Source organism: Conger conger, chromosome 15 (assembly GCF_963514075.1).
Source record: "Conger conger chromosome 15, fConCon1.1, whole genome shotgun sequence".
NCBI classification, from domain to species: domain Eukaryota; kingdom Metazoa; phylum Chordata; class Actinopteri; order Anguilliformes; family Congridae; genus Conger; species Conger conger.
Genome location: NC_083774.1, coordinates 17764142 through 17787898, shown reverse-complemented (window position 1 = coordinate 17787898; position 23757 = coordinate 17764142). Strand labels below are relative to the sequence as shown.

The 23757-nt window shown below is 40.6% G+C and overlaps 1 protein-coding gene across 1 annotated transcript; it reads right to left on the bottom strand.

The window, feature by feature from the left end:
- Nucleotides 1–19440: 19440 nt before the first annotated feature.
- Nucleotides 19441–22833, bottom strand: LOC133111004 (GTP-binding protein RAD-like). The gene is made up of 5 exons (XM_061221133.1): nt 22696–22833; nt 21921–22298; nt 21247–21320; nt 20902–21106; nt 19441–20498 (listed from the first exon to the last, which is right to left on the bottom strand). The coding sequence occupies exons 2-5, from the start codon at nt 22285–22287 to the stop codon at nt 20221–20223; spliced, it is 924 nt and encodes a 307-aa protein (XP_061077117.1). The 5' UTR covers nt 22288–22298; nt 22696–22833; the 3' UTR covers nt 19441–20220.
- Nucleotides 22834–23757: the final 924 nt, after the last annotated feature.

Here is a 23757-nt window from a genome sequence, read left to right as displayed (position 1 = left end):
TCCGTCATTCTTCCTTGGTATTCTCCAGGATGGTAGCCTCTTAAAAGTAGATTTTAATTTTTTTTATTTTTATAAATTAATATATAGAAATCAACATAACATACGATAGTGTGCAAAAATCTGTGCACCCCTGGTCAAAAAGCCTTTTACAATGAGTATGAAAGTGAACAGAAGCAAACCTGACCTCTAATGGTACAACATTAAACATGACACATTCAAAGCAAGATTACTTCTTATTAAAATTTTTTACAGTTTCAAAATAATACAAAAATGAACAAGGCCCTGTGCTTTGGGAACCCTGTCAGTTAGTACTTCCTCAGACGGCGATTCCAAAACCATCATCCGTATTTCCTGGAGGTACTTCATGGTTCATCTTCCAAGGTATGGTTTGAATCATTGCCTTGCTGGAATACCCAACCTCTCTTAAATGTCTGGACTGACCTTTGAATATTAGCCTCTAGAATTTCTTAATATTTGGTGGAATCCATTCTTCCTTCCACTCGTTTATTTACTGTGCCCCCAGCTGCCACACAACCCCAAAGCATAATGGATCCACCTCCATGCTTCACAGTTCACAAGGTGTTCTTTACCAAGGCTCAATTTACCAAATTACCAAAGTTCAATTTTGGTTTCATCAGTTTAAAGCACATTGTTTCAAAAGGCTTCAGGCTTCTCAATGTTTTCTTTTGAATTCTTCAGATGCTTAATTTCGTGTTGAGGTCGTTCTTTCTGGCAACTCTGGCATGTAGCTCTTTATTGCTTAAAGTATGTTGTAATATTGTCCTGTGAACAGTTAGACATATGTTTGCTCATCTTTTTTGCAGCTCTTCTGAGCATTTCACACCAGGTCTCAGGTCACTCTATCTTTTTTGGTCTTCCAGACCTTGCCTTGACCTCAACTGTTTCATTTATCTTCCATCTTATAATAATGTTTCTGACAGTGGAAATAGGTAATACCTATTTTTAGCCTTCTCCTTCTCGATGGAAATGAACCATCTTCAGTCTGAAATGCTTGGACAACTGAGCAACCCATGGTTCTTAACACCAGACAGAACAGCCGCAGTTCGATATTTTAGAAGGCATGGAGTTACTACTACCTATCTTAGTTGTGTTGACTTAGGCTACCAGACACAAGATGGCCACTGCTTCCCATGTAGTACAGCAGACCAGTGCTAAGATAGATTTATTCTTCAGTGGATGTGAGCAGCAATGTTGATATGAGCTCGCGAGGACTGCAGATTAGCCAAGCTTGAGCAGCATCACACTCAGCTTCTGAACGCCACTCTTCCGGTCGATGCTGGCCAAGTTTGGGTACAGGGGGCATTTCTGACTCATCGCCAGTTAAAATGCCTGGCAGGCTTGGTTACATGTACAGACGTGGTCTTGAATTCTAAATGAGAACTATTATAGTCATCGTGAAAAAGAAACGCCTCGTGCGCCACACTGCATTTGAAAGCACAGAAATAACCAAGTAGATATCAGAGTGCTCTTCTTCCAAAACAAAGTTAAATGATTTCTGGAAGTCTTCAAAGCAGCAGCAGGGACCAACTCTCTGTCAGCATGTAATTTCTTTATTTGTTGCATAATTCATTTTCAGGGTAAGCCTCCTTAGGAATATTAATATGGCACCACAGAACAACTGTCCCCAGGGTGAAACTTCAACAAGGAATGTCTGCTCCAAGCTTTCATGACTGCAGAGAGGATCACAGTAATACAACTGCAGGTCATGGCACAGTGTTTCACTGTGGCCTTTTTACATCCATATTCAGCAACAGTATGTATGCTGATTACGCAATGTTGTTTTTTTTTCCTCTCGAGAGGTTGGAGGTGGAAGTGGAGGGAGGATAATCAAGTATTTTTACTGTAATCACTTTCAAACAAGGTTTTAATAGGTCTTTGTGTGGTTTCTTTTAACATTTACTTTTCACATTAATCAGAATAAGAATAAGAGGTAATGGCACATTTTAAATCATTTCACTGGCGAGTGTCTCAGAATGAATAGTGGTTGATTAGTGGGGACAGCAGCCTGCATTTCTCTGGTAAAGTTTTCCTGATGGAGTGTCATAGTCACAGCCCTGAATAGCGGCAGTGATGACTCATCCCGACTCCTCCGTTTCCCTTATAGTTCCTTTGTGGTGCCATTCTGGCTGCTGAGGCTTCATGTTCTTGCTGTTTATTGTTATTTGTAACATTTGCCTGAACTGTATCTGTCTCTCTCTATGCCTGTTTTTTTAACCTATGTATATAGGTCTCATTTGGAAAAGAGATTCTTATCTCAATGTGACCACTTAATAAAGGATTAATAGTGTTCCATCACGGTGGATGCGGAACAAGACTACCCATGAGTACATCATCTATCCATCTGTCTTGCGTTGTATGCGTCACATTGTCCTGTTCAAGAGATACAAGGACACTTCATATTTTAATAAGGCTTGTGATTTTGCTCCTGCCATCATTTTCTCACCTCAGAATGTCACAGTGATCACACTCACGTCTACACTCACCAAGCACTTTATTAGGAACATTTTTGCTTTATTACACCTACTTATTCATTCTCTTATCTAATCAGCCAATTGTGTGGCAGCAGTGCAATGCATACCCTCATGTAGATACAGGTCAGGAGCTTCAGCTAATTTTCACATCAACCATCAGAATGGGTAAAAAAGGTGATTTAAGTGACTTTGACCATGGAATGATTGTTGGTGGCAGACATGGTGGTTTGAGTATCTCAGAAACTGCTGATCTCCTGGGATTTTCACACACACACTAGTCTCTAGAGTTTGCAAAGAATGGTGCAAAAAAATAAAATTAAAATGAACATGAAATCCAGTGAGCAGCCAGAAATGCCTTGCTAATGAGAGATGTCAGAGGAGAGTGGTCAGACTGGTCAAAGCTGACAGGAAGGTAACCACACATAACAACAGTTGTATGCAGGAGAGCATCTCTGAACACAACGCATTATAACTCCAAGTGGATAGGCTACAGCAGTAGAAGTCTAAAAAAGACCTAATAAAGTGCTCACTGATTGTATGTATAGCTATCGGGAAATTCTAATTATTTTGTATTTTCTGGCCAAATAGCCCTGCAAAAGATGTGCAGAAGGTCATTTCTTTCTGTTTCACAAAGCAAATTAACTTTTAAGGCCTGGGCAGCAGGCTTTTCTGTTGGAATGCTCTTCATAGGCCAGTGCACAGATTTAAATAAGGTGGCACTAATGGTTACTGGTTCAGATCAAATCAGAAGTGAAATGCGCCCCAGTGACACAGGTGCACCCCAGAATCTACTTGCTGTGACAACCAAGTCTCACACTGTGAATGCACAGAACTTTAATAATATCTATCCTTTCAGTGCTTCTCATACTGCTTTTACTGCAAGACCTGAGTATTCGCTGAAACTGTAGCAGGGATTAGCTGCAAATGTGACTGAATGTGACTGAACAAAAGATAATATACAGATGACTGTGAAAGCCAGTTCTTTCGAACAAACCGTCCTTTTACTGAGGCTTACAAGGTCACTACATTCCCTTACTGCCGATGAAGGTATTTCAATTCCCGCAACAGAGTGATACACTTGTCTTCCTGGCAATGCCGTATAAATGAAACGTAAAAAGCTGCTTTCGCTAACCAATGGATAAAACACAGCACTTTTTCTAAGATCACCTTCCACAATATAAAAAGTACAGACCAATCTAATTTTGAATAAAGATGAATGTTTTTTTTTTGTATCCATTCCTGACAGCCAAAAAACTGGCACTGGAGTAACGATCCAGCAAGTGAGGAGGATGACACCCCCTTATCTTTTCAGCTAGCTCCCTCTGCTCTTCTTCCTCTTCCTTTCTCCACTCTCCATTTTCAAAACGTTTAGGCATGCAACTTCCCCTTTGAATGAGTATACTTCGTCATGACGTGTCATGCATTGCTCATACCGTTGCTGGTGATTCAAATGCTGATGCATGTGCGCACGATACACATATGCAATACAACGATTAATACATAATGTATTCTGCATGCAGGTCCTAAATACAGTGTTTGAACTGCATTTGTGTACACTGCAAACATCTCACTAGGAGACTAGACTTCTTTGAAGGTATTGATCATTATATTCAGTCACTGAATTTCCTATGCTTTTGTATACAAGCCAAAGCACTAAAACACCTTATTCAAATAATTAACTAATCATGGTCTTCAATCCAGACCTTTATTATGTGGAAAAGGAGCTCAAGTACTGGGCTAGAACTAAAGACTGCATCTGCAATGGTCAGACTGGGCAATGCTGATTTATTATGTTGCTACCATAAATACAACAAAGAAGGGGGACACAAAGCGCAACTGTGGCAAGAGCATGGTTTGTGGCAAGAAGGCACACACCTGGACTACGTTACGAATCAGTCCCAGCTTTTAAAATGTGTGCTTCTTTCCTTCAGCAGCTCCATCGGGACAGGCTCCATCCAAGGCTCCATCCTCAGAGAACTCTACTGAGGTTTCGCTACCAATTCACCACTGCTGACTTTCTGAGTAAAGAAACAATACTGTACTGATGTTCTGAATGTACACGGCAGGTCGATTCAGTCCTTGTTATTATGTTAAATAATGAAATAACAGCAGTGAGACATGGCCTTTGCTATGGCATCCACGCAGTAGAGCTCTGAACATTCCCTTTAATTGCTCCTGACAGAACGGGTTCTTTGTTAGAGTACTGCAATTAGTTTCTCCCCAAAATGCTATTCATTAGCAGTTCATTACAACAGTGTAATGCTGTGCTAATTCAGAGCAAATTAATGGAATCCCCCTCCTAATAAAACAATGGAATTATGGCTGTTTCAAACTGGGGATATGCACATTTGCATATGAAGCCATTTGTTAAACTAATCTCTCTGCATGACCTTAACAGATGACTCTGATATAATTAATGAAATGAATGTAGTACATTTAGATTCAATTCAATTTAATTATTTGTTAATTAAATTAAATATGGGGCCGAGAAATCGGAGTGAAACCTTATATGGCCCCCCATTCCAGTCAGTATAAGCAGATTTATTTATTATATATATTATATTTATTATTTACAATGCTGTTAATCACTAGATTTGTTTTCATAATGCAGCTAACATCTTTGTAAGATGCCATAATTACACGTTAATGTTAAATAAAATAACCAATTCAACAATTCAATAAATAATGATTAACCATTAACAAATAACCACTTTGAGTACATGGGTTCATTATTAAGTTGAACATGTTATTTGATACTATTATACGGTCATGTTCTTCCTGGTTACGGCCTGTAGCATAGTGGTTAAGGTACAGGAGTGGGACATGCAAGGTCGGTGGTTCTAATCCTGGTGCCAATAAGATCCGCACAGCCGTTGGGCACTTGAGCAAGGCCCTTAATGCTGTATTGCTCCAGGATAGGATTGTTTCCTGCTTAGCCTAATCAACTGTACGTCGCTCTGGATAAGAGTGTCTGCCAAATGCCATTAATGTAATGTAATGTAATGGTTATCTGCACCACAAAGGCATTTTCAATCAGGGCTGAGATGTTTAAAATAGCATCAGCCCTGCCCTAATTTGACTACATGTGCTCACACAATGGCCATACAATGGCCCAGAGAAAAAAGTATGGACCTGACCAATTGTATGCAAGACCTGCCTAATTCTTCATTGGTTGTTCTGCTGAGAATGTGGTTGTATGTCTATAATACAGATGCCCTATTTGGAGACTATGGGCTCGTTCCAATTTCTTATTTTTCCTCTTTCTTTTCCTTGCTCCTTTTCCTACTCCTAGCTCCACCCATCAGGAGAGGTTAGGAAAAAGAAGTGAAGATGGGGAAATAGAGATAAATGTGAATTAGGCAAATTGAATGTCCTTGCTCCTTCAAACGTCAGCTCGAAACCACATCAGTTACAGACACGGCGGGTGCGTGGCAGATGGACTGAGGTGGATCTACTGGCTGATCATTTATACGTATGCTTTCCGTAAAAATACTTCCGCAAAGGATGCTCTGATGTTGCCCTGCACAAATCAATGTTCCTAACTTCTACTTCTAGCTCCTAGAATGAACACTTAACTGGTTGGAATATCCTTAAAGATGGCGTACCTCGATCAATTTAAAAAAGGAGAAAAATAAGCAATGGGAATGATCCCTATGTCATGCCAGTGTTCTCCTCTCCCCTCCTCACAGCCTCTCAGGTAGGGCCTGCACTGCTGTGATTGTACTGCCCACACATATCACATTACATTCATTACACTGCTGCTCCCAGCCAGAGTGACTGCGGACATCTCCTGAGAGGCACACAGCTCAGGAGAGAGGAGACCCAGAGAAAAGAGCCGGAAGAGACAGAATGCATAATAATGAAGGTGAGGCAAATAGAGGAAGAGATAACAATGTAGAGGAAGGAAGAGCTTGGGATGAGGAGAGAGAAAGCAAAAGAGGTACAGTGAGGATGACAGACATATTCTCTTTGAGATATCCAGAGACTTACAGCCAAAAATCTAATAAAATAAAATCAAAGCCATCACCAGCCAGTCCAGAGTTGAAACACTTTTCATTATTTTGTTGTTATCCCAAAAGCAATCTTCAAGAAGAAGGTGCAGACATTAATTAGCTTTGCTTCCAATTTCCAACTCTTAACAAGTTTATTCATCCATGGAGCCGTTATGAGTGAATGCTTTAATTATATGTTTCTGATGATTACATTAGATAGTCTGCCCCAGGAAACAAGTGACTTTAAATGGCTTCCCTGCATGAATGTCCAGCCGAGATATCTTTAGAGATAATTTGTGATTTTACTACACTGAGCAAAAACAGGCCTTTCTCAGTGCTTCGTGGTCCCAAGTATTGTTGACCTTCATTAGAACACCTAGCAGTCTGCATCTGAGCACTTTAATCTCCCACTCTCAGTCCCCATCCAGTGAAGAGGCTCTCCCTCTGATCTCCCTGACCCTACTGAGAGGGTCGTAGGTTCGAGAGGTGTCACCACTCGCCCGCCAGCTTGGTACACCCCGTTCACATGTTGCTAGAATTAGCTAGGGCAGGCTGGTATGACCTCAAGAGCTCTTTTTCCATGCGGAATACATGCCCTCAACAATATGCTGCAATGAGATCGAAACAAAGACGCCGATGGCTTAAATGCCACAGAAGAGTATCAGCTCAATGACTGAAAAAAATATATGTCCTGAAGGTGCCGGATGCCTATAACACAGACCTTTTATCTTCACTGAGCATTCACTGTAAATAATGGAGCTCCTCCTAGCTGTAGTACAGAGCATGTCTAAATATAACCATCTATCAAGTTGTCATCATCAACCTGGGGTGAGAGGGAATGTTCTCTGTAAACAGTCAACCCTACAAGTCTAGAATTATCCAGGAAATCCTTCCCATTTAATTTTATAGCTTTCAGTGTCAAATAAACATTTAGGGAGACAGATGCAGTTAACGGCTAGCCATAGCCAACTTTCACTTTCTTTGAGCATGTAGCCCCCTTACTTCTCAAGATGTACAAAGGTCACTCTCACGCCAGAGAATATCTCTGCCTCAAAGCTGATTACCCCTGGCTTTGAGCCATGACCCGATTTAAAATCAGAAAAAAGTACAGCCATTTGATGCAGATTAACTGAATTCAGACTGTACTATGTAAATGTAGTTTTCTGTTTGTTTAAGAAAGAGTTCTGGCTACATCACCTGCATGACCCATTACTGTACCCCTCCTCATCCAATTTATAAACAACGTTTTTAAAGATTGTTCTTTATTCTTCAATGAGATGCCAGTCTCATTACTGCACTGTCCTCCATTTAGTAAGAGCTTGCTCCCTCACACAAATGCCCTCCAAAGTGCATATGGTCAGCCAGCACTTTCCCCCTCTGCATTGCACTGGCTCAGCATAGTGCCAGAGGACAGCAGAACTGATGCAGCTGGTGCAGGCAGACTGCGGGCACCCCACCAATCAGAGGAGCTGCTGTCGAGTGAAGAGGCACGGAACACCCTGCCAAACTAAACTTACCTTTCCGGGAAATTCTCTGGTCAATTACACATGGGCTGGGCTTCCAGCCCATCACCCCACTGGCAATTTCAGATTAAGGGCCGCATCACTGCACTGAGATCTAGTCTTGTATTTGGGATACATTTGGTTAGATTAATCCTGGAATCAAATCGCACACACGTGCACACACACACACACACACACACGTGTATAGGCTATACAAAATGTGAATGCACTCTTAGTAACCTGTAATCATCATTGGTCAGGTCATTATTTCTTAACTACATGCCCAGACATTCGCTACTACAGCTGAAATTCCAATTCCAATCTATATCATTCACAAATTTGTTGGAAATAAAATAATTTACCCTCATTAAAAGGGGTATAGAGTATTCCATACCTGGAGCTCTTTGCTGCTCTATTGTTTCATAGTCTGCTACAGTGGTTCTGAATTATTCATCACAGATGTCTGTGAGTCATTACACTGAAAACCCTGACGCATGCTATGCTTACCCATCTCTTGAATAAAAATGTTTATTTTAGGAGATGTGCTATTACTTTAGCAAAAAGACATGGCTTGGCAGGGCACTGAGGAAGACCTAACCGGAAACTTTTCTTGGCAGACCTTGAATGGATGCCCTGGACAGGAAGTTTGGACAATTTCCAGACACTTTGTTTTGGATACAGGAATAATTTTGGTGGCTTATTCCCGAAACATTCCTGTAGTCAATTACCAGATTTTGTATAATTATTCAGAATGGTGTGCTATGTCCTATTTGTAAGAATGAAGTTTTGTAAGAAATACATCATTTTCATTCCTGTCAATACCTTAAAGAAATAGGAAGCTAGCTTTTATTCTAGCTAGTGCAGGTGGTTACCAAAGTATGCCATTCTGTAAGGTATTTAATAGATTACTCTTGATGAAACTGTGAGCTCACACTCTAGATTGATATTTGCAGTCAACTAAGGCCGTCAGAAGGGCAGAATCTGGGTTAGTGAAAAAATAAGCCACTTCACCATAGTGATCGGTATTATCATCGGGAGGGTACCATTGTGGCAGTTGATGTAATCCACAGTTTTATGGTATCAATAACAATCTTAGCCCTGAACAGCGATTTCTGCTCTCTGAAAACTGACAGGAACCCTGGGGTCATATGCTGTAAATGCAATGCATTCAGTAAGTACTGGAGCACCAGGGGTTGTGTGCAGTGGATACAATGCAGACATCAATGGCTCACCTGCACCACATCCCAAGCCACTTCTGAGCCTAAGCACAAAAATACAGAGGGATTGCTAAAACCATCATGTAGCCTCTGAATGAATAATATCCTGCCATTGCTTTTTACGACAAAGAATCATCCCCACTGATTCGCCTCAGCTACAGTGCTAAGCATTCTCTGAATATGTGGGCTGCCAGACTGGGCTGACGTGAGAGTTACTGGCTTATTTTCTCTTTTATCTGGTTCCACCTGCAGGAAATGAAGTCATTAAGTTGGGCACTGATTTATAGGCCTGGACACACACTGGCAAACCACAGAGTTCATATCGCTTTTGCCCATGCCAAGTTATTAATCAGGACTGTGGCCCTCTCAGCACCACTGGCTGAAACTGTGAAGAGGGCAGATGGGGTGGACGGGGGATCCCTGGATTCTCACAGCAGAATCAGTCTGACACTGAAATATCTCAGGGGCACAAGAAAAATTTTAATCTGCATGAGTGAGCAGACAATAAACAAAAGGGGCCATAAACAGCAGGAATAATATGATATGAATAATATGAGGGGCAGCCCGGCGTGAATGCGTCACTCAGGACGCAGGAGGCTTTGGAGCTACGTTACAGTAGCGGACGGCCTGTGCTGCTTCGTATGGGCTCTGGTGTACTGGTGTTCTGCTGGAGCCAAGCACACTGGTGTGATCATATAAACAACAGCGAGGTATGAGGAGCTCCTCGGCCAAAGAGTATTCTTACACAGACCTGCACGGCTATGAGCCGATCACAAGAGCAGACATAGTTCCAGCAACACTTCATCTCGTCATCATCTGTCCGAGTTCTCTGTCCCGTGCTTACCATCTTGTACGAGATGTACTATATCAGGGGAGGCCAGCCCTGGTCCTGAAGAGCCGCAGGGTGTGCTGGCTTTAGTTGTTACTCAACAGTTAATTGAATAATTAAAGCAGTTGATTACACAGTTAATTCACCTCACCTGTTTCTTGGATTTGAATTGGTTGCTGATTTTAAGGTGAGCACAGAATGTGGCTCTCCAGGACCAGGGTTGGCTATCCCTGTACTATATTGTAATTACTTACTCAAATATGTTTATAAGGCACCTATAAACAAGCAATTGTAATGTTTTGTAAAGTGTTACAGTAATGTTGCTTGGAATGGTATTCAGGCAGGCATTAATGCAATATATGATTAAAAATGTAAAAAAAAACTTGTGGTTGTTGGTGTCATTGTAGTTGGTGAAGTAAATATATTTATAATGTAATGTATAATGCACCACTCGACTCCATTTGATTTCAAGACCTCTGCTCTGGCAAGACTAAGCAGCTAAATGATGCATTGCCAATGACAATCTGAATCCAACAGTCAAGTCCCCAGTTCAAATAAAAGCCTGCATGCAATGCTGCCCTCCAGAACTATGCAGCATAGCCAGGAGCTATCCAAAAAATTTGCTGTTTTGACTCCAACACACTGGATTTGAAATAAAAGCAGAATATGAGGGTAAGTGCATACAGCTTTACTTTGAGGGTATTTACATCCATATTAGGTGATCTGTGCAGGAATTACAGATCTCTTTCATTAACAACGCGTTTTTGCCGGCAGAACTGCTGCTCACTGGATGTTTTTTGTTTTTCGCACCATTCTCTGCAAGTTCTAGAGACAGTTGTATGTGAAAATCATAGGAGATCAGTGGTTTCTGAGATACTCAAACCATGTCTGGCACCTACAATCATTCCACGGTCGAAGTCACTTAGATCACATTTCTTCCCCATTCTGACATTTGGTCTGAAAAAGAGCTGAACCCCTTCACCATGTCTGCATGCTTCTATGCACTTAGTTGCTGCCACACGATTGGCTAATTAAATATTGGCATTAACAAGCTGATGTACAGGTCTACCGAATAAATTGCTCACTGAGTGTATGTATTAGTGAATCGCACTGCGTATAAAAAATGGTTGCTGCAAAACGATGAGCAGCGCTACCAAAGTGCTACAAGTGAGTGCAAAGTACACAGTGAGTTTAAACAAGGAAATAAGGGAATTTCCACAAAGGACTTTCTAATCCAGATTTACAGGCAGACAGCGCGTTCGGTTATTTTAAGACTGGGAACAGCCAGAAAAACAGCACCGAAGAAGGACAGAATCCTGCGAGTGCGTGATATACTAAAGCACACGCGGCTTTACAAGCCTCCGCTGCACTCCACTGTTTTGGAGATCACCCCCCAAACGTTCGCTGTTTACACTGGCTGTCAGCATGAGGCTACCTCACAGACACTGTTATGGCATTCTGGGATCTCTGCACTTTGAAGAAAATATATATAAACGCCTTGATTAATTGACTCCCTGTTCTAAAAACGGAGACGTACAGTATTCAGAGAGTGATGTCATCTGTTTTGTTTTTTTTATATGAGGGCACACTCAGTGCAGTCCTCTACTCTATCACTTTACTGTAAACCGACAGAGACTTCTCTCACGGGACTGGAGAATTGCATCGTGTTTTAAAAGGCAGATTTGTGCAGAGGTTTCATCAAATTCAGGATGTTGTGAAACTGGTCTAAGGACACAGAGAGGGTGCATAAGTCAAGTGCATCTGAGCCAGATCAAATCTGATTTCTGCAAGGTCAGACGTAAAAGATTTAATAATTGTGAAGGAAAAAATTACATAATCATAAAAGCATAATCAAATTCTTTGTATTGCAGTGTGCATGTGCTAAATTAGTTAACACATTTGAGATGTGAATAGCACTATACTGCATGTGTATTATTCATGCATTGTTTGATTTACCCCTTGGTTGCTACTGTACATATAGAGCTTGCCATTTCAACAGCCTTTATTAGACATTACTACAATGTGTTACTCTTGACTGCTGTAGGTACTCAAGCAACATTTTTCAGTATTTCCTGAAATAAACCAAAAATAGTAACCAAAAAATCTAAAAACCCACAAACGTGGGTTTATTCATAACTGCATCTGAATGATTTCCAACAAAATGTGTACACGCTAGAATATTCTTCTGTGATACACTCATGAGCCATTGAACACGACATACCCATCTGTTTTTCTGTATTTCATAACAACTGTGACTCCCAAAACACCCACTCAGGTAACACAGTCCATATACTGTGGGTGGAGGCAGGCTTTTCCAGTGACTCGCACAAGGCCATGCGCTACAGTGCCAACACTGTCACACACAACTAGGCAAAGCGTCAGTTTTTAATCTGCACTGGGCAAACAGTAGTCAACGCATTTATGCTGACTGAAATTTGCCAGTTGCAGATTTCAGTCAGCAACATTTTACAATATTGCACATATTAATATTTTGCTGAATGTTACAATACACGTTTCCATCCGATGGTTCACACTGAAGTCTGCAGTTCTGTTCAGGGTACTACATTCTGCTTAATGTTACCTAAGATTAACAAACTCTGCCCTTTTCCTGCCACAATCAGCACTCACAAAAAAGTTATATATGTGGGAGAAAATGGCTGCTCAGCATCTGCAAATAAAGTTGAGAACAATATTTTCAACGGTCATTTAATACCAGTGAGTCAATCTTCCTCATTTCAATTCAGCACCCTTTAAATGTGCGGGTGTGTGCATGTGGGAGACTGAGTAGGCAGCCCATTGATTTCTCTCACACAGACAGCAGAGTGTCTGAGAACCCTGCTGTGCTATGACTGAGCCAGCCTTGCTGCCATCCTGCCAAGGGTAGGACAGTTGACTTTTAAATATATATATAGTGCTTGTTTATTTTATATTTTGCACAATTAATAATTCATGGAAATTATAGAAAAGATCCATATTGCTGAACGGCAAAAAAACAACGCAGCGCATCTCATCCTCACATTTCCGAACACGTCAGGAGTTTAGCCTTATTTATATACCTACGTTGCTTGTGCTGATGCAAGCTCTGGGCGGGTATTATACGTGTTCAAAAACAAGCCAGAGGTAATAATGTCATGACAGCAAGGTGCAGACAGAGGCGAGGAGTCCAGTCAGTTCCGGACATACCCAGGGGTGGGCAGGGATTTTGCACGCTTCATTGTCACAGTGGCCCCTGCAGCACTAAATGGAGGTGACAGAGATTTAGACATGCCTGGGGAGCCTGCTAGACAGCATCAACAGTTTCCCAGCCCATTGGATAGTCATGTAACCTACATGTAGCACAAATATTTAAACTGCGAGAGCAGACAATACAAGACTGGCAAGTTTTTGTTTCTTTTAATCGTGTGAGGAAAGACTATAAACAGGCAGTCCACATCCAAATTATAGAACAAGTAAATGGCTATTTCTATAACAATGAGCATTGAAGAATGAGTTGATTCATCTTGTTTTGTGGATAGATCTGACAGATGATGGTCTAAAGCTTGGTTTCTGAAAATGTTCTGAAAAGGCCTAGCTGTGAAAATGGAGGCTCATACTGATATGCATATACTTCTACTGCTGTAGCCTATCCACTTAGAGGTTTGACGTATTGTGTGTTAAGAGATGCTCTTCCGCATGCCACTGTTGTAATGCATGGTTATTTGCATTAGTGTCACCTTCCTGTCAGCTTCGACCAATCTGGCCCTTCTCCTCTCTCCTCTCTCATTAACAACATGTTTTTGCCCACAGAACTGCTGCTCACTGGATGTTTTTTGTTTTTCATATTTTTCTGAAAATTCTAGAGACTGCTGTGTGTGATAATGACAGGAGATCAGCAGTTTCTGAGATAATCAAACCATGTCTGGCACCAACAATCATTCCATAGTCAAAGTCACTTAGATCATATTTCTTCCCCATTCTGAAATTTGGTCTGACCTTATAAATTGCTCACTGAGTGTATATCAGCCATCAAGGAGCTTATAAAACATCAATTCTGATCAAGATCAATCTACCCAAACAAATCCAGAAATGTGGAAATGCTATAATCCACCCCCTGACCCCAATACTCTAGCACAGGGTAGTAAATTGAGGTTACAGTTTATATCTCTTCAAAACATGTCATCCTGATTCATCCCACTGTTCGTTGACATTGGCATTGGTCTTTAGATATAAACAACCTTGTAATGACATAAAGAAAAGTTCCCAGACAAACTACTGCAACTGCGCTGTTGCGGCATATAAGGGAGGCCATTATAGTACAAAAAGCACTGTATATAGCTTGTAAACCAGTACCAAAAGAGAAAACCACAACCTGCAAAGTATAAAACAACACAGTGTACACATCTGTTTGCACACATTAACGAATAAGAATTGCCCTGCAGATCTTTCAACAACATTCATATCTGTGACTGCCTCTCAATTTGGCGCACATTTTATTTTCATAACACCTGCATACACACACACACAAACACACATTGCAGAGCACTGTGGGGCAATTGCATTTATTCTATAGCGATACAAATTCATACATCTATTGTGCCTTCTATTTCATGAAGGTGAAATCTTCACACACCATTCCATGCAGAATAGAAAACTGCCAATATTTCCTATAATTAATGGCAACAGTGAATCACATTTCTGAAATATACTAAAGACTGTCCAGCAGACCAATTACAATTTCTACTCTGTGTGATGTTTTTCTGCAGGATAAACATCAGTATGACTTCACACACAAACGCACACACACTTCTCAAATCACAATGATGGAGAAGGACCTCTGATAAAACTCTCAGTCATCTCATCAAACAATATCTGCCCTTGAAACTGAGAGTGCAGACAATCCACAATGTAGACTGAAGGCTATGGCCACACAAGAGAATAATGGAGCTTTTTTTTGGAAAAGCACTAAATCTTTCCTCTAAATTCTCTAAATTCTCTCTGTGGTCAATGCAGTGCAAGAGGGCTGGCGGATTACAAATTTAAAAAAATTATATTACTGTTACGTACTTTTATTCCGATTACTTTCTCGCGAACGAAATAACCATAATCTAAAGTAGGCGAATTATAATACCGCAGCAAAAAAGTTTCTATTAAACAAATATGGACTTCATACGCATCAAATTAATATCTATTTTAATACTCACAGAAATAAAAAAGAAAAGGCTTCAGCGAATCCCCGTGCTGCAGTTAACTCTACCTGATGGCGCAGCACCTCACCAGTCAATCAGGAGCCATGTGTCACTCACTCTCGCGCGCATGCGCTCGCGCAAAGCACCTGAAAGGTTGGCTAAGTTGATTACCAGGGAACGATAGCTAGCATGTAACTTGCTTTATGCGATGCTAATTAGCCCAGTTCACCGAGTAGATAGATTATATTTCGGAATTTGTGTGAAATAACTGACATTAATGTTAATAACTTCACTATTACACTATTACAGTTGACCTAATAGTGGTAAGAACATATTTTTTCAATTGGGTAATATACCAAGGACAGATAGCTACGAGTGTGCTAAAGCTGCATGAATGATGTACGAGCAATTAACAGCTAAGTTTTATTTTTACCAAATGTAGCACGTTGATAGTAAGTGTACCAACACCTAGAATAGCCTAGGCTACTTTATAGTATCTATCTAATCAGAAAATATCATGTTTTATAACACACACTCAGCTTTTACTCACCTTGTTAACAAAATAACATGAACAAGTCTTGTGTTAGTATGACTTGCAACTGAAATCCCAGAACCGAGTAAACCACCAGATGCTGGGGATGGGTGAAGTCGTTCCTCTAAATCGGATGCCGAACTTGTGGGCGAGGAGCTCGTGCTGCCATCGCTGCACATTGTCAATTGTTACTCCACGCAGCCCAGGGCAGGCATCCTTCAGCTGCCTGTCAGGGCCGTTTGGATTTGGTTTTGATTTTCAAAGAACTTGCTAAGTGTTTAATAAAATTAACTGTTGGACTTTCTGAAATATAGCTACATTTTTCACACTACAATCGGCCAGCTGATCGGCTGAAGGTAGCTACTGTACAAGAGGACTGCATAGCTGGAGCAGGAAGATTGCAGGTGCCTGTTCAGCCAAGGATGCAAGTGCCTGTGCAAGAAAATACGTAGGCTATTGTAAATCTAACATTACACTTAGCTGCTAGTCAAAACTGAATGTCAAATGACTCGCAGGCTAAATAAGTCTTGTACACAAAAAAAGAGACATTTTCGTATACCTTTTAATATTAGGCATCATTCTGTAATTATTTTGTTCTTTTGAGTCTAAGTGCTAAACATACACAGTTACCCACCCACTACAACATAAGCTACAGTTGAAGTCTGTTTTGATAGCCTCACTTTAAATGAGTCTGGCACAAACATACAACAACTTCACGATGGCTCCAATTACAACGTCAGTTGAACAAATGGACAGAAACCTGACGCAGATTTCTACCTACCATTTCATGACAAATTGGTGGATGAGATGAGAAGTTTGTGAACTCTGTGCCAATGCTCCAATTTTAGAAAGAGGAAGCTTTCATTCACAATTTGCTTGTTCATAATTGTACCTTGTGCTTTGAGTATTCAGACAGAGATAATTGCAAGAGCACTAAACCACTTTAGTCTTCAAGCTTTTACTGTGGTTGAGAGTAGCCATTTCACATATCACATCCAACAAAGCAGTCTTATTAATTTGTCCACAGATAGACAGGCTAAAATGAACACTACAGAAAATAAACGTGCAATCAGGTATTTTGTTGTCACTCAGGCTAACATCACTTGTTTTGATGTGTAATATGGTTGGGTAAGGAGAAACCTAGCAATATTTTGAATTAATCACTCCATTGAATATGTTTGGCTCTGCTTCTTAGTTGGCATAATTTCCTATGTATTTAGCATAGCATAATATTGCTACACACATGTTTTAGGACATTCAAAACTCTGAAGGGGGTGTTTTCACAAATATACATGTTCAAGGCAAGAATGACGTTAACAGATCCCCATTTATGTCTGGAATAGCTTCAGGAGACAACATGTTCGGTCCTCAGTTTAATATTTGAGGCTGCCATACCATGGTTTGAAGTGAGGGATAATTAAGTCAGACATGCCAAGACATACCAATCTTCAGCACTTTACATGGTCCTGCTGCCCAGAACAGCTGGAGCTGAAGAATATCCATCCATCCATCCATCCATTATCTGAACCCGCTTATCCTGATCAGGGTCGCAGGGGGGCTGGAGCCTATCCCAGCATACATTGGGCGAAAGGCAGGAATACACCCTGGACAGGTCGCCAGTCCATCGCAGGGCACACGCACCATTCACTCACACACTCATGCCTACGGGCAATTTAGACTCTCCAATTGGCCTAACCTGCATGTCTTTGGACTGCGGGAGGAAACCGGAGTACCCGGAGGAAACCCACGCAGACACGGGGAGAACATGCAAACTCCGCACAGAGAGGCCCCGGCCGACGGGGATTCGAACCCAGGACCTCCTTGCTGTGAGGCGGCAGTGCTACCCACTGCACCATCCGTGCCGCCCTTGAAGAATATCCAGTATAGCAAATGTGTGAAGCCATTTTCAGTTATATTGATATTACTTGTTCTCATTCATTCATTCATTATCCTAACCCGCTTATCCTGAACAGGGTTGCAGGGGGGCTGGGGCCTATCCCAGCTTACATTGAGCGAAAGGCAGGAATACACCCTGGACAGGTGGCCAGTCAATCGCAGGGCACACACACACCATTCACTCACACGCTCACACGCTCACACGCTCACACGCTCACAGCCTAACCTGCATGTCTTTGGACTGTGGGAGGAAACCAGAGTACCTGGAGGAAACACGGGGAGACCATGCAAACTCTGCACAGAAAGGCCCCTGCCGACAGGGATTCGAACCCAGGACCTCCTTGCTGTGAGGCGGCAGTGCTACCCACTGCACCATCCGTGCCGCCATATTACTTGTTCTCTGCACTTTAATTTGAAGGCACCTGCACAGAGTCTTGTGGTCTGCAGTGTTATTTGCATCAGTGGGAACTGTTTTGCAAATAATTGCTAAAGCAAGAAGTCCCGGTTCAGGAAGTAAAAGTCGTCCCAGGTATTTTACTTCAAGCAAGGAGTTGCAAACAATTCTTCAGCCAGCAGGTAGAAATAATGAGTGAAATCAACTGGCTGAGTTTGGTGGGAGAAACACATGGTCGGACTTTCATTTTTTGATCTCTGGACTTTCCACAATTGGTGTAATGTATTACATTAAATAAAAATACAAGACGCAAGACAAAGATAATAAATATATTATGCACACATTGTTTGATTCAAGAGGGCTATATTGCAAAAAAAAAAAAAAATGTTTTCAACACAACAGCAACAAATGTTACAAATTTATACACATATGCTGGATCAGCATCACATGGTGGAGTTCATTTGTACTGTTCAATAACCTTTTTTCTTTTTACAAATATTGCATACCATACAGAGGAGGCCTGCTTTTTTGATTGTGAAATAACTATGAAACAGCCGAGGGCAACCAAGGTCCATGAATATTCACAGAATTCCAGAGTGCTGTACTGACACTGACTTAGTTCCATTTTTTCCTCACTTTGAGGTCCGGCTCAAACAATCATACGCTAAATGATGACTCATCGAGGCAACAAACCATTCATTAATTCAAGCTCACTGAACAAGAAGATAACTCATATTAAAAGCACAGTCTCTGTGATGCTTTCTGAAACATAATAACATTATGGCTCTTTGGGATGAGGAACAGTAAACAAGTGAGAAAGACAGTAACAGTACATAGCCACCTCATAAATAAATCAGAAATACTGCCTCTTAAGTGAGATTTAATGAAATTTTTGGAGAACAGTGGTTCTTCTCTCACAATATACCGCCTCTGTGTTCTGTGTTTGTAAATCTTTAAATATGATACATCAGATGTATTTAAAACTGCACAGTTTTAAACAAGCTAATTAATTATATAGTCAATTAGAATGATATACATTAAAATGAAAATATATGTTATATAGCTAGGTATAACTATACATATACTCTCTAAACTACATACCCACTTAGTTAGTACTGCTACTACTACTGGTGCTACTACTACTACTGCTAATAATAATAATGATAATAATAATATGAAGAAGAAGAACAAGAACAAGAAGGTGAACAAGATAAACAAGAAAAGGATGACAGAGAATTATTAATGTATGATTTGCATGGGTATGTCATATTGTATGGGTGTTGCTCCTAAGGCCATCTTTGAAAATACTGTGCTATAGTAATTTAATGCCATTTTTAGTCTATGAATCTCCATTCCATCCATAAATCAGATTACAAATTATGGATTTGCATGTCTTCATCATTAATAAATAAAAAAACATGTTCATTTTGATTTTATATTTTATTACAAAATATGAATGTAAACATAAAATGATGCACTGACTACAATGAAATAACATGAAATAATCTCTAAACAATGCAAATTTATGACACAAATATAACTTATTGCTTCTGTTCATTCATTTACATGCGGAGTGAGAATCCCAGGACAAAATAAAAATTATATATATTTTAGTCCCCACTGTCTCCCACCCACTCCTGTCTCAGCCAAAGTATTGTACGAACCCGCGTACTGATTTTCAAGTAAATATGCTTCCAGATGACACATAAATGGTGATCTCACACAAGTGCTTTAAATAGCATTTTTTCAACCCTTTCTATAAAAGTTTTCATAAAGGTGCACCCTGTTTGTTTTTTCTGTGCACTCTGTGGTACAGTGTGCACTCACTGTTCCACCAAATAGAATATAACACAATACCATACTTTCTTCATTGCCATGGTAATACTATGTCCAGTCCATGTCATTGTTAGGACATGACATGTGGTGTAATTCCCTAAGAACACAAGTTAAAAGCTGTATTTTAAGGCAGAAGTTTTTGTTTTGTTTACAAAATAACAATGAAACTTAGAAAGCCTCATGCAGATTCATCATCATCAAATTGTCATGGCATTTGTGTTGATACAATCCTCTCAATTTACCGTTAAAAAAACAATGTAAATACGTTTATATACAGCTTTTCCAGTCCTTGGGTTAGTGTAGCAAACTCAAGCCTGTGGCACACAGCTTCTGGTCTTGGGGGCGGGGAGGGGGGGGGGGGTGTCTCAGAGGACAGAGAGGTCGTGACAGGACTTGGACTTCTGCCGGAAGGCCATCTTCTTGTTCTTCTTGGCCACCATGCGGCCCAGGAAGCGCTTGGCCTTCTTGCTGATGCTCTCCCGCCTCTTGCTGTTGGCCTGCCGCCTGGCGTTGTCCTCCTTGCTGTCTTTTCGTAGGCGAATCTGCCGGACGATGCCCTCGAAGAGGTCCCGGACGTTGTGGTGCAGGGAGGCCGACGTCTCAATGAACTTGCAGTCAAACACCACAGCACAAGCTCTTCCCTCTGTGAGGGAGGAAACCAGGCAAAGGGTATAGCGGTATATAGGTACCTGCTCTCACTCTCAGTATCTTATAGAGTTCATAAGATGACAACAGAAGAGCTGTAGAGGTTAAATGTAAAAAATATTATAATTATTATGATATTTTGTTATATACATGATCTTATATAATCTTATATAACAATATTAATACTACTACTACTAATAATAATAATAATAATAAGTCTCTCTCTTTCTCACTCTCTATCTCATGACAGTCACATTCCCCATATAAGCTATTCAGTACCATTTTCCTTAGTTATTTCCATATTCTGCTGATTCCACTGGATCGCAGATATGGCCTCTGGGCATATGACATTAAAATCCATTGTATTTTCCAGGGGATATGATGAAAGAAGAGGTGCTCACCATCCACTGAGACCTCTCTGGACCGCACAAGGTCGCTCTTGTTCCCCACGAGGATGATGGGAATGTCCTCCGTCTGCCTGGCCCTGCGCAGCTGAATGCGCAGCTCCGACGCCTTCTCGAAGCTTGCCTTGTCCGTTACCGAGTATACGATGATGTACGCATCACCCATCCGCATGCACTGCTCCCTCAGCCACTGGCTGTTATCCTATGACATCACAGCAAAGACAAGCACTGTTCATTACTGATGTTTCCACCATTTCTGCTCTTAAAATGAACTATATAAAATTATATTGTTTGACAAATTATATTCCTGTGCACCGTCAGAATGTACGATATTCTGCTCACCTGTTCCCATATATCATACAAAAGAATAGAGGCCTCTTCATCATCAACAAAGACAGATCTGTCATATGTGTTTCCTGAAACAGAAACAGCAAATGATCAAGAAACCAGACTAAAGAAAACGATAAAAACATCAAGACTCTTCAGTGGCACAATTTTATCACTCCTGATACAACTGATAAAACTTGTACACAACTGAGAACATATTATTAAGCATATTATTTTCTTCAGTTGTACACAATACCTCCTATAGCCATTGTTGTTCACACATTTAGCATAATTGCAGGAAGTAATAAGTGCTGCTATCTAAACAAAGAGATGGACATCCCTTAAATAACTAAATGGAGTAAACCAATAATCAATGTGTGTGATATAGCCTACCCTGTGGTCTACCAGACAGACATCTCATGAATAACAAATGTAAATTAAATACATTTTAACTTAAAATAGCTCAATTATAAAATAATACTCATATTCAGAAATGTAAAATATCTCTGCCTTTTTCAGGTAACAAATGTCACACATTAACTGGGATATTTGTAATGGGCTCATTTATTATTCATTTTATGTCATATTATTATTATTATTATTATTATTATTATTATTATTATTATTATTATTTAAATTAACAGGCAAACAGGCTTCAACATTATTAGCCAGCTCCCTCCCCCTTTCACCTGCTTCATCGCAGTCGTGACATTCTTCAACTCCGCCGAATATACGTGCCAAACTTGACTTGCCAACGCCATGCTCGCCCAGGAGAACCACCTTGTGAACGTGTCCCTCGGAGTCGCTGCCAGAGGAGATGACGGAGTCGGACGAGTCTGACAGGCAGCCATCCCGGTGCTGTTCACAGGGGCTGTAGGACGTGCAGCGCATCAGGCTCGCCAGCTCTCCTGTTTGTGCTGAGGGCATTGTTGAGTGCAGCTCTCGGTCATCCACTGGCATGCTCCTTCGGTGCAGGGTCTGCAGGTGGACGGGAAACGGTATGCTACCTCGCCTTTTGTCCATGCTCCCCAATTTGTCACCTTTGTTCAGAGTCATGTTCCAGGTATCTGAAATTTACAGGCGTAATTAATAGAAGTCAACTAATGCTGTTTTTTTACAGATATATTATTATTATTATTATTAGTAGTAGTAGTAGTAGTAGTAGTAGTAGTAGTAGTAGTAGTATTGCTGTTATTATTATTATTATTATTATTATTATTATTATTAATATTATTATTATTATTATTATTATTATTATTATTATTATTATTATACCAGTACTGTCCAAACCAGTTACGCACTTTTGAATTATTATTTTTTTTTAACGATAGATGCTCAGATTATACGTTTCGGTAAATACCTAATAATAAAATGTATCAAGGCGACATAACAGCTATAGCCTAAATTAAAAATACCAACAAAACGTAAATATGACTGAAAATTGTGTCCCGCGCGCAAACCTACATGTGGAAAGTCCAACTCCAAGCTTTTCCTTTCGAAGTCCTATTCCTTTGTGTAGCCTCCTGTGCAGGGGATAACGATGTTACAGCTCCTGTTACAAAGTCACCGAGTCCTTTATGTTGTATTCGCTCTTCCAGAATGATTTTCGGTTTGCTTCCAAAGACTCGGGTCCCCGTATTTATGTGCCAGAACTCTGACGTCAGTTCGAGGCAGGGTTTGCCTGGCTGTCATAGCTCGCTTTAGTGTAGTCGCATCAGCCGGGGAGGGAGGGCAGATAGGAATCCCACCGTCTACCTCATAACGTGATTCAACGCAAATCGCGGGCGGCGACGGGGGTCTCCCCTCCCTCGCATCTCCTACAAGCCTGATGTAATTCGCTTTCTTCACTGAAGAGCGCGGAAGACAAGGTTGTATGAACCGTTACAAAGGATCTTTGGTAGAACGCACAACTGGTCTCACGACAGCGAAAACAGAGGTTAATCCTAATCAAAAAGTGCCCGGAAAACATTAATTTAATGATGTAGCAATTTATTATGTTATTTTGTTGGAACCGTTGAATTTCACCCTTGTGGGGAATTGGAGCAAACTGCCATATTCGAAGGGGCTTTATGTTGTCATTTGGTTGATAAATTACAGAGAGGAATTATATTGTATAAAATATAGCATTTCAGCCGCTGTGTGGTCATGTCGGAGATGAATCATAAAATCATTTGGAATGCAAATATGCGCACCACTTTAACCTCAGTTGTGAAAGGGCGATAGGGATCAAGTAGCTATCAACTGACGTGGCAGGTACAGGTACAAATTAATGCATATCCTACATAAAGAAAGGCTATTTAGAACTGGTCGATCGTGAATGCTGCGATATAATGTAGCCTAACCTAGTTGGTAGCCTAACTGCTGTTGCCTCAATATATTTTGGTGAAAACTTGGTATCTTCTGGGTGTAGCTCACAAAGGAGGAAATCCATACAAATATGTGTTTTTTAAAATAAATGGCTACTATATAGCCTAAGTAGCCTACAGTTCGTGGCTTTATCTTGTTCACTGTGCAGACAGAACAATT